This window comes from Centroberyx affinis, unplaced genomic scaffold, assembly GCF_046629955.1.
Source record: "Centroberyx affinis isolate AG114_WGS23_722 - 3 ecotype Tasmania unplaced genomic scaffold, CSIRO-AGI_Caff_v1 ptg001206l_1, whole genome shotgun sequence".
Classification (NCBI taxonomy): domain Eukaryota; kingdom Metazoa; phylum Chordata; class Actinopteri; order Beryciformes; family Berycidae; genus Centroberyx; species Centroberyx affinis.
In genome coordinates, this window is record NW_027279724.1 from 112,468 (window position 1) to 123,269 (window position 10,802).

The window sequence follows — 10,802 nt, forward strand, 5'->3', positions numbered from 1 at the left end:
TAAGTCATATTTTTTTATTTATCCAGGGAATGGTTTGGCTCCTTCAGCACTGCTCTACTTTACATTCATGCAGTTATACATATTCACACCTTGGAGCTGGCCAGTACAACCAGTCCTACTCTGTGATGCAAGTGTTCATTTTTTTTATGTAACCACTTTCCCTCAACCTGCCTCATCTACTGCCACTTCAGTTAGTGATTTCTTACATTTCCCAAAATGCCTTTTCACAAAGAGAAGGGGTGTAAACATGCATTCAGCTGTGGGCTAAATGTGTAGGTGGAGAGAGCAATAGCGATAGTTATAGTACAGTAACAGCAAGAGAGCGAGTTCATCCAGGGGGAAAAGCTGAAAGTCCTTAACTCTTGTGGCTGCATTACATTATGGACCAATGAGGCTACTATCCGTGGAGAAATTGCTATCTCTGCCTCTTCTGCAGTGGATTTCTCCCTGGAAGGTATATCATCAGTCCAAAATAGTGAGTCTAGAAAGAAGCCCTCGCTCTTTGATTCTGAGGAGCTGACACCAAAATCTGACGTTTACCGTGGGTGTTTTAGGCGACTGAACATTTTTCTGCCATTAAACTCCTTTGTAGCTGCACTGGAAATATCTCAACATGCCATCAAATCATCTATGTTTTGTTATCTGTGGGAATAAGAAAGAAGAATAAGACAATTAAAAGAATAAGAAAATACATCACCAATCCAAAATTGCCAATAGCTGTTCAATAGAATTAGCATTGTTTTAAGGTATTCCTAAAAAAGTGTCTTGCTCAGGGGCTCCTCCACAATTAGGACGGGAGGTTGTTATTCATTCACTTTACCAAACCCAGATTTCCCCAGAACTGAATCAGGAGCTTCCGGTCACAAAGCTGCTCCTCTACCCTTAACGCTTAACTTGATTAATTAGCCAAGCATTGAGTGTGCCTTTGCCAAATACAGTGAAAAGATCAAAAGTAGTCCACGGAAATGAGGAGAGGGTGCAATAACAGCTAAATCTTTTATCTATCATCCCCGGTGGAGCTGTTGAGGACAAGATAACTCTTGCCATATGTATGCAGAGCGCCGCGTAACTCGTCACTTTTCCCGTTAGAACGTTTTTTAATTCCCCATGGATAGATGTGAATCCGTCCAGTTCATTTTTCGACTGGCCAGATATCCAAGTGTCAGGCTGATGAATATTAGCTGGGAGAGTTCTGGTATCTGGGCTGAGCGGTGTTTGGTGGCGTGAAACTGAAGTCTGTGACAGTGGACTGTCTTTCTGCCGGGAAGCACAATCAGAGACAGACACTGGACACGGCTGACTGCTGTCTGCTGCACCCACAAGACGACACACAAACACACACACATATATATATATATAGACAGTGTACTGTATATACTCACAGACACACACAGACTCACTTACTGTATGACAGCAGCTCTGGTCAGATCTATTGCACATTAACCCTCTAAGCAGTGAGAAAATCTGACAGTGAGGAAGCATCGTTCGTATCACAGGCTGACACCTCACGCATGACTGGTCAGGCAAATCAAGAGAAAATGCCCAAGAATGTCAGGAATGGTGAGATAACAACCATCTGTGTTAGTTCTCTATCACCAGGGTTGGAAACAGTTGTATTAGCTTGTGCATATGTGTATTAATTATGGTCGTTTTTTCATTAGGGATGTGTTACAAAGGTTTTTAGTGGAGATAAAGGCTGGGTAGTAACACTACAGAAGCTGGAAATAGATCTCCCACGCTTAGCATGGAAAGAGCAGAAAAAAGAGCAGTTTTCATTTTGTGTTTGTCCATCTGTACTGTATTAGCTGTGATTTGCATTTGGCAGTTTTATCTTGTCCCTCAGCTTTACCAGAGTTTCTTTCAAGATTTTACAAATCGTCACCCTGTCTTGGCTGAACATTACAGCGATAAAACATTGCGGCAAGTTCAAAAAAAGAACAAAGTGAAGTTGTAGTTTTGATCTCAACTCCGATGGGGATTGAAGTCTGACTGAGAGGATATTCAGGAATCAAAATAATAGTCCGCTTTGCCCTGGGCTCCTCAAACTAATCCCCATTCTCTTTTCTGCTGAAGTCACGAGTTCCAGAAATAACAATGTGGAATCAAACAACTGTCATCATTTCCCTTGTATTCCTCAATGACTAGACCCACCTAGGGGAAATTAGCCAGTGGCGGCAGGTTTATTTGTTCAACATGACGCATCTCCTCTGTTATCTGCAGATTAAAAAAGCATGGAAGTGGCAGACTCGCCAATTGTCTCCTCAGCCTAAGGACACTGGATAAACAGCGTATAAAATGTAAACTGAGAGAATTTAATGTGTGACTTTAGAAGTGAGTTGCCCTCTCTGTTTGCAGTGATAACATTCTGGTGCTGGATATCTACTTTGAAGCCTTGAACTACGAGACCATTGAACAAAAGAAAGCCTATGAACTGGCAGGGCTTCTCGGTAAGGAAATGGCTGTCAAGTGTCTACTTAAGAATAGATAATATGCAATATGCAATATGACAGATGCTTTTTATCCAAAGTGACAGTAACGCAAGTGCATGAATTTTTATAATAGGTGTTCAGGTCCCAGTGGATACAAAACTGTCATTTTTAATCTATCATGGCTTTTCAACAAAGTTTATACAAATATATCTGTATTTTTGTATGTAATTTCACACCTTTCAGACCGCTGTGTCACCTAAATAAAGATAATACAGTATGATAGAGAATGCACAAACATGATTTTCCCCTTTTACATGTATTAATGCACATTTGCGATTTGCCTTCTTTCGTTTGATTCGTATTTCCAGGTGACATTGGCGGTCAGATGGGCCTCTTCATCGGCGCCAGTATCCTCACCATTCTCGAACTCTTCGACTATCTGTATGAGGTAAAAATATCCGTGTTTGAAAATATCTCTCCTCATGTGAAGAGTCTGTCAGTTCCATAATACATACGGTACAATACATGGGATTTTACTTGTACTGCTGCGGTGTTACGGCGGTATTTGCTTTACAAAATCTACAGTATTTCACACAATGTTGCCATTCATGCAAGGGCGTCTTTTTTAGCAAGCGTGACGAACGTTGGGTTCCACAGCGCCTGCAGCCCGGCTCTGTAGGACACACGCATGCTGAATACATTAACATTTTGGATGTATTATATTTTAGATTAGTCAGGAAGTGTCCGTCCGTTCTCATTAGGATAACTCTCTGCTGCACGCGTTCTCTTATACATCGTCACTACTGGCAATACAAAAGGATGTTTTTTTACTGCCATACATGTGTTGGTTAGCGCTTGATTGGAAGTGAAAATGATGTGCATGTGTGTGTGTGTGTGTGTGTGGGCAGGCAGGGGTGGGGAGAGGAGGAGGAGGTGGGGGTTGAGATAAAGTGGGACTGTAGTGGCGCCAGCCTACTTGCTCATGTGCAGAATAGATGAGGAAACATATTTATAGATGTGCGAAAAAATCAATCTCATTTGAACTGCTGCTCACACAATGCTATAGAATTCCAAAGTGCGTGGGCTTAGAAACCCGGAAAGCCAGAGAAGAACAGAGAGCGCCTGGATGCTGTCCAGAGCAGGGAAAAACAAAACAAAAAGGATATTGTGTTGCGATCTGAAAGGTCAGTGATGGGTGTTCTCGTCTGTTTTTTTTAGGTGATCAAGTTCAAGCTGTGTCGATGCTCGAAGAAGAAACACAAACGCAGCAACAACAACGACCAGGGAGCCGTGTTGAGCCTGGATGATGTGAAACGCCATGTCAGTAGGCTGCTGCTAAGTACTTCCACCGTGTCAGGCTGCATCGCTTTGACAGGGACACACTCTCTTTATCTTTACTGGTCTCGACTAACAGCCAGATTGAAGGAGGATGGGATGGGGATGCAGGTGGAGGAAGAGCCAGACAGAGAGAGAGAGAGAGAGAGAGAAAACGAGAGAGATGAAGGGAAGTAAAGAAAGAACTTGAGCGACATGGATGGAGCGAAAGAGAGATTGGGAAAAGAGAGACTGAAAATTGAGAGAGAGAGAGAGAGGCAGGAGCGAGAGCAGGAGAGCGGAAAGTGGTTTGAATTTAATCAAAGATGGTGGACAGGACCGGTGGGGATGGCCAGCGTTAAAGCTTTGGGAGGTGTGACAGCTCACTTATTTCCAAGTGTAAATGAAGCCAGTGCACTTTAATTGTAAGTCTGGGCCCGGGTGTAGAAAGAGGATGAGATCTCTTCCTCTTATCTGCTTTCCTGAGTTTACTCGGTAATCTTTTCTTCACATCCACCTTGATCTTTCTCTCCGTTATTTTTTTTTAACTCCGAGCCTTGACACTGTATTTCCTAGGAAATCCTCAGTCTATTTTCTCTCTCCCCCTCTCACCTGGCTTGGTGCTTATTTTATGTTTTTCTGGCAGCCTGTTTATGACTTTTAGGTTTTCTCAATCCCAGACACATTTTACTCGGCTGTTTTGGGTGTGATGATTCCCTCTCTGCTTGTTTGACGTACCTCCCTCCTTGCTGCTAGACTTTTCAGCTTAAAACTTTGTGTCACAACTTTATTTCCCTCTCCTCTATCTCCCTTCTTTCCCTTCCTGATGATCTCCATGTCTCTCTTTCTCTCTCTGTCTCTCTCTTTGCTCTTTCTCTTTTCTCTCTCTCTCTCTCCTTATTCCACCCAGGCTCCTTGCGAGAACCTGCGTACACCATCTACATATCCTGGCAACATGCTACCTCACCACCCGGGCCAAGGTAACTTTGAAGACTTCACGTGCTGAGCGGATCCAGGCGAAGCGTCAAAGCTTGCATTATGCAACCAAAGCCAACGATACAACAAGACTATCCAACTTGGAGAGTAAAGGAATCAACATGGAGTCACATTCTGACGGAGGCACTTTTCACGGAGGGAAGAAAACAGACAAATCAAATAACGACAAAGAACTTTTTCGCCCGGGGACAAAGTGGAGAACATATTCCAAATATAGATATCTGTTAAATTTCCAGAACATTCAAAGATTATTTCATACAACACTGTAGGACCCTCTATCTCTGTGTTTTTGGAATACTGCCGCAAAGGATGCTCTTGGAGAAGCCTTGCCAACACGGACCTCTCTTTCAAAAGACAAGAAAAACGGGAAAAATGTACAGTAATCTCACCATAGACAACGGCTGAACAAGAGCCCCATGCCTTTATATACCACAGCAACACACGACTGTCAGCAGAACACTGGCCTGGTAGCGGGGATATAGGGAAACATATTGCTTAACTCCACTGTACATGTAGCGACATCTGTAACTGTTGCAAAACGCTCCACAAGACAACAGCCGGACTCGGTGTAGTTCATATGAGAATGTATCTATGTTCATAATGGGTTCGAGTCGGCATAGTGAGATGAGTAGGAAATTGTTCAGGGTGACTGGTGGTGATGGCGGTAGAGACACATATCTACCATTTAAGTCAACATGTACGGGGAACATTTCATTTCTCATCTTGTAAATGCATGCTTGTATTTGTCCAGTGCATGTATTTCATTTTATTTCTAAGTTTGTTTTTTTATACACATATATATATATATATATATATATATACAGTATATATATGTATATATATGCATGTATATGTGTATATATATATATATATATACAGTATATATATGTATATATATGCATGTATATGTGTGTATATATATATATATATATATACATACATATTTGCCACGTTTGCCTCAAAGATACACATTAGAACATATACAGGAAAAGGAAGATGATACTCCCCATATATTTGTGTGTGTGCGTGTGTGTGTGTGTGTGTGCGTGTGTGGTGTGTGTGTGTATGTGGGGGCACATGTATCTGTGGGTGCGTGCACAGCTACATATGTTTGATGGTCGTGCAAATGGATGAGCTGCACCTAATTTCATTTTCGTTTGTTTTGTTTTTTTCATTTCCATGTGTGCTCAATGAGTCGCGAAGCGTGTGGGAATGCGTGCCTCCCGTCCAACTTCATTTACTCTTATCTTTTCTGCGGGATGAGGTGAGATTTCCGAGCTCAGTTGATTGCTCTAATCCTTGGAGTTTTGTGGGGCTGTTAAAATTTTCTGTATCTGTGTGTTCTAGTTGCAAATGTCTTATCAAAGCACAATACCGCCAGTATGTAGAGGTGATGTAAAAGAAAAATGTACTATTCTTCTTGATATATTGTCATATTATCAATATCGTGTTGATCAGACTGTTTTTGGTTGGTTTTCCTTTCATACAAAAAAACATACTCAATATTGCCTGATAATCCAGTCTCCATCTTCCAGGTAATAGGCTGTTCTATTTAGCTAACAAATCATAAATAAAATTAAATCTCATTTTGGAAATTGCTATTCTGTGGAGGTTTTCTTCTTATCAGTGAATTTACTCTGACTTTGAAGCCTTTATTTGTCAGTTTGGTTGACTAGGTAAACAGTGGCAAAGAAATGTATTTTTCAGTTGAAGATATTGTGCAGAGTTTCATTTTTAATCACATAAAGTAGCTCTCAGAAAATCTGATTAAGTGTGCTGCAGTTCATCTAAGGCGTTTTACTATCTCTACTTCCCCAATCACCACATTATCTTCTGTTTTCATTCATACAACATTTTTGGAGAATTAAATCAGCATTAGTGATGGGTTTGGGGGTAGGAGCCTGATTTTGTATTAAACCAGATATTGCTTATCTACTTCAACCATTCATTTGTGCTGCAATTTAACAGCTGCGAGCCACAACACTGGTATTTTGGAGCTCCATACTGCTGAAATGCAATTACAGTTTCAGCTACTGTATGACAAGAGGATGGATGGGAAATATCCTGCACAGCCAATACAAGTTTTATCAAGATTGTCAGTCTGCCATCCAGCCGGTAGCCTACACATTCTGGACAGCTTCTTGTGTTGTGCTTTACATCTGGTGCCGCCAACTGCCACACTCGTATTGGAAAAGCGGTTTTGTGAAGCATCTCTTTGTGCAAATTGTACCCCAGTTATACCCCTAAAACACAGTCTGCCTCAAAATCATGTTTGTTGCTCAGTCAGTTAGTTAAGGGTTATTCAAGGACAAGAAGTTTACTTTTACCTTATTTATCATTTCTCCCTGCAAACTTTTCTTTTAGTGGGAAACGAAACATCAACGTCTTTCATCAAATGTGAATGCACATTCATTTTTCATTATTCAGAAGAGAAACCTCAGCTGGTCACCATGCATTAATATAGCGGTGTTAAGGCTCCTGGGATCCAAGTACAAAATCTCATGAAAATTTCCCCCTGTTTTGAATTTCTGAAACATGATTTTGTCTCTGATGGTTTTATTATTTTCTGTTGTACCTGCCAAGAAGATAAATTAATCAAGAATAAAAGATGATGCAGTTCATTTCCTGCTGGCATTTGTGTTTTTGTCTGAGGGGCAGTCTGCTACTCAGAAGATTGGAGGAGGGTCAGAGATGATACTATACAGGAGAGCCGCCTGCCAACAACAGGAATGCTGAAGACGACGCTCGCTGCATTCTGATAAGGCTCCGGGATGCAGGGGCAAAGCAGATTGGGTGGGGTGGGTGACTTAGATGAGGGGGGGGGGGGGGGGGGGTGCAGACAAACTGAAAGGGCCCCCAAAAAAGACTGGACTGGATTAATAAGGATTCCCTGCGGTTTTTGTGGCTCGTTCTGGGCGAATGAGGTTAAATCATTATGTGCCCTTACTCACTCCCCCCTGAAAGATCAGCGATGACTGGGCACTGCTCCCTCCTTGCTTTCACCTTGTTGTTTGACACACAGCCAATCTGCCAACAGTATAAGGGAGAGATGTTTCAGTAATGGAATGTATCCCTAAACTGTCTGCCCTTCTTGGATGGCTATTTCACCCTAGGCTAATCAACATAGGCGGCTGTATGTAATTTATGAACAGAGGGGTTTTTTTTTTTCTCTCTGATGCAGGGAACTTGAAACGTTTTTGCTGTGACATTTTAATAAGACTAACACCTTGTTCTGTTGCTTGTATTCAACCTTATCCATGCACCGGTTTAATCATGCCTCTCGGCTGTCAGGTGGCCCGCGGACACAGACTCAGCATCTGTTTGAATCAGAGGTAATTTTCTCCCATATGCCTGTTATCGCGTCCTTTTGGCTACATCATCACAAAGGAGTTCACTCAGTATTCCTGCCTGGTGTGATGCACAGTGTCATGTGTCACGGTGCCATCATTTCCCATAGCTGTGGTGGCTCTTGTCTTCCAACACCCTTCAGGAATAAATGGGGGAGACTGACATTCCCCTGCTGACTCTGAGTCACACATCAGACCGGTCTATACCACTCCTCCTATTATGCCTACAAAAAAAGAGGATGAATTTTTAAAGCGGAAAATGACACTCAAGCCCGTCTCCGTGTCCTTATCCCTGCCAGCATGTCAGATGAGTCACGTTTCTAGTCTTCTAGTATTAATTTATCATGTCAGATATCTCAATGCAATTAGAAAGCCCAGCCGTTTGTCATAGATAAGGCTCGGCCCGGCTCCTCTGGGCTCGACTTTGCATCCTGCTCGTTAAGAGGATTAATAATTATAGTGCAGACTGGTTTCTCAGAAAGCGGTGGAGGAAGCCGCGTTAGATTTCAGACTTGAGTCCGCCTCATTTGTCCTTTCATTTGTTCAAAGAGTGAAATGAGCCCTTATTCATTTGTTTGATATCCAGGGTGCCACAAGTCCTGTAAAGGAGCAGCCTAATCAACCGAGATCTAACACACGGAGGATGCCAGATCCCCTCTGGAGATTTTTTAAGGACAATGCAGTAAATGAGATACTATCCTATAAATGAGGATTTTGTTCCACCTTGTTCCAAAATCATAACCCCCCCACCACCACCACCACCCTCCTCCTCCTCCTCCTCCTCTCCCCCCACCCTCTTGTATGCACTCACACAAACAAGCACAGTCAGGGCAAACACACCAGCTACACAAACAGATGGGATGGCATCGATTTTGCACCATTGCAGTTCCCTGCTAATCAGAGGGAAGTTTAATGACATTAGCGTCTGTAATAAGAAAGTGTTTCACATGCTGTCATGTCAAGAACACTCATATTACAGAACCTTCTGTTACGTTAAACTTTCCAACAATTTACCACTAGCCACTGAAACAGGGAGGTTCCGTAATACAGCAGCAAACTTCAAAATTAAGAAGAAATGTGTTGTGTAGCAAAATGACTTCTGTCTTTATGAATTTCTTTTGGCTAGATGCTTATGAAAAACTTGACATTTGCAAAGCATGGGGAGAAAAGGCAAGATATTTTGTTTGTGTGATCTGCTGAATCTTTTATTTTTTTTTATGATGTTGTGCAGCCATGTAACTACTTGGTAATGTCATGTAAGTCCATGTGGGCTGGGCACCTTGTGTGTATGACACTTTAATAAACTAATCAATCAATCAATAAATCAATCAATCAATCAATCAATCAATCATGTTTGTTGTTGATAGTTAATGCTGAGGCAGTGGCTGGCCTATACAGGCTTACAGGACCTGGTCTCTCCTTTCTCTCACTTGTTCTCTTACTGAAATAAGGAACCTCAGGAAACAACTCTCTCTCTCTCTCTCTCTCTCTTTTTTTTTTTTCCAAAGGTCACTGGCACTGTTACTATAGCAACACTGTTCTGTTTGACAGTAAAGCAAATGGTTCTAATTACTTGGTTCATACATTCAATTCAACTTTTGTGATAGACCATAATAACATTCACATAAGGTAATATGAAGGTAAAATGATTTCAATTCAAACCCTCAGTCATGCTGGTGCTGCAATTGTAATTTAAATGACCTAATACGTAAAGAATGAGCTGATTCACTAATTTATCAGCCCAGACATGCTGTAGGCTAATTAAAAAGCTCTTAATACAGATCTCACAATTGGACAAAAACATAATATCTAATTGTGATAAACCCAGCAGTCTCTGACTGAAGGTGGAAGGACATGGCGTTCAGGTTCGCCCATGAATATTTAAGTTCTAAGTTCAGCTAAATTCACATTTCTTATACCTGAACAATTTGTTTTCAATTTGTTTTTAGAGGTTTTGTCATTTTGAGCAGCTACCATCTATTTAGGTTCTAAAATAAAAGAGGGGACAAGTATTTTTTTCATTTATTTCTTTATTTAGGCTACTCCTAATTGTCAGGGTTGTACAAGTTAGATATTTCAGAGACACTTTTATTTATTTTATTTCACATTTACATAGGTAGAAAGCTAACATTCCTTCCACTTTTTATTGTAAAGAACCCAAACTGTGTTGTTTGGTTTGGGTTTAAGTCCAGACTGTAGTCTCTGGCAGACAGAGTGGAAATGTAAATGTGTGATGGACTTTACATAAAGAAAGTTAACATTCTTTGCATTCCTGTGACAAACCCAGATATGGCTGTTTGGTTTGCTTTTACTGTACATCCGGACTCTTTTTTCCGGCAGGAAGGTGTGGGCATAACAAACTGTGAACATTCCTCGCATTGTTTCAAATGAAGTACAATTTTTGCTACCATCCTGTGGTGGTGTTTTGTAGTCATGCGATTTGTATTAGGCCTATACTATCATATGACATTGCATATAAAGTTTCTAACATAATAGCTTGAACTACTTTTTCTGAGTAATTTTAGTTAACAAGTTTAGTTTTCTGACAACTAATGATACTAAATTCCTGCTAAGTATCCTCATTCAGCGGCCAGCTTCATTGTAGTGCCAAAATCATACAGCAGGGGTCGTTACTGCATCAGCCAGGCACGAGTCATCCTGCGCTCTGTTCTCATTCTCGCGATAGTTCCGTGTTTCCACCGGCGGCGACATTCAG

The 10,802-nt window shown here is 41.4% G+C and overlaps 1 protein-coding gene across 1 annotated transcript in view; it reads left to right on the top strand.

The window, feature by feature from the left end:
* The window catches only part of asic1b (acid-sensing (proton-gated) ion channel 1b), a 39,920-nt gene extending 34,481 nt beyond the window's left edge, over positions 1 to 5,439 (top strand). The window contains exons 7-10 of the mRNA XM_071524606.1: positions 2,356 to 2,447; positions 2,798 to 2,877; positions 3,648 to 3,749; positions 4,654 to 5,439. Coding sequence (XP_071380707.1) covers positions 2,356 to 2,447; positions 2,798 to 2,877; positions 3,648 to 3,749; positions 4,654 to 4,749 — 370 coding nt within the window. The 3' untranslated portion in view covers positions 4,750 to 5,439. The remainder of the gene's footprint in view (positions 1 to 2,355; positions 2,448 to 2,797; positions 2,878 to 3,647; positions 3,750 to 4,653) is intronic.
* The last annotated feature ends 5,363 nt before the right edge of the window (positions 5,440 to 10,802 follow it).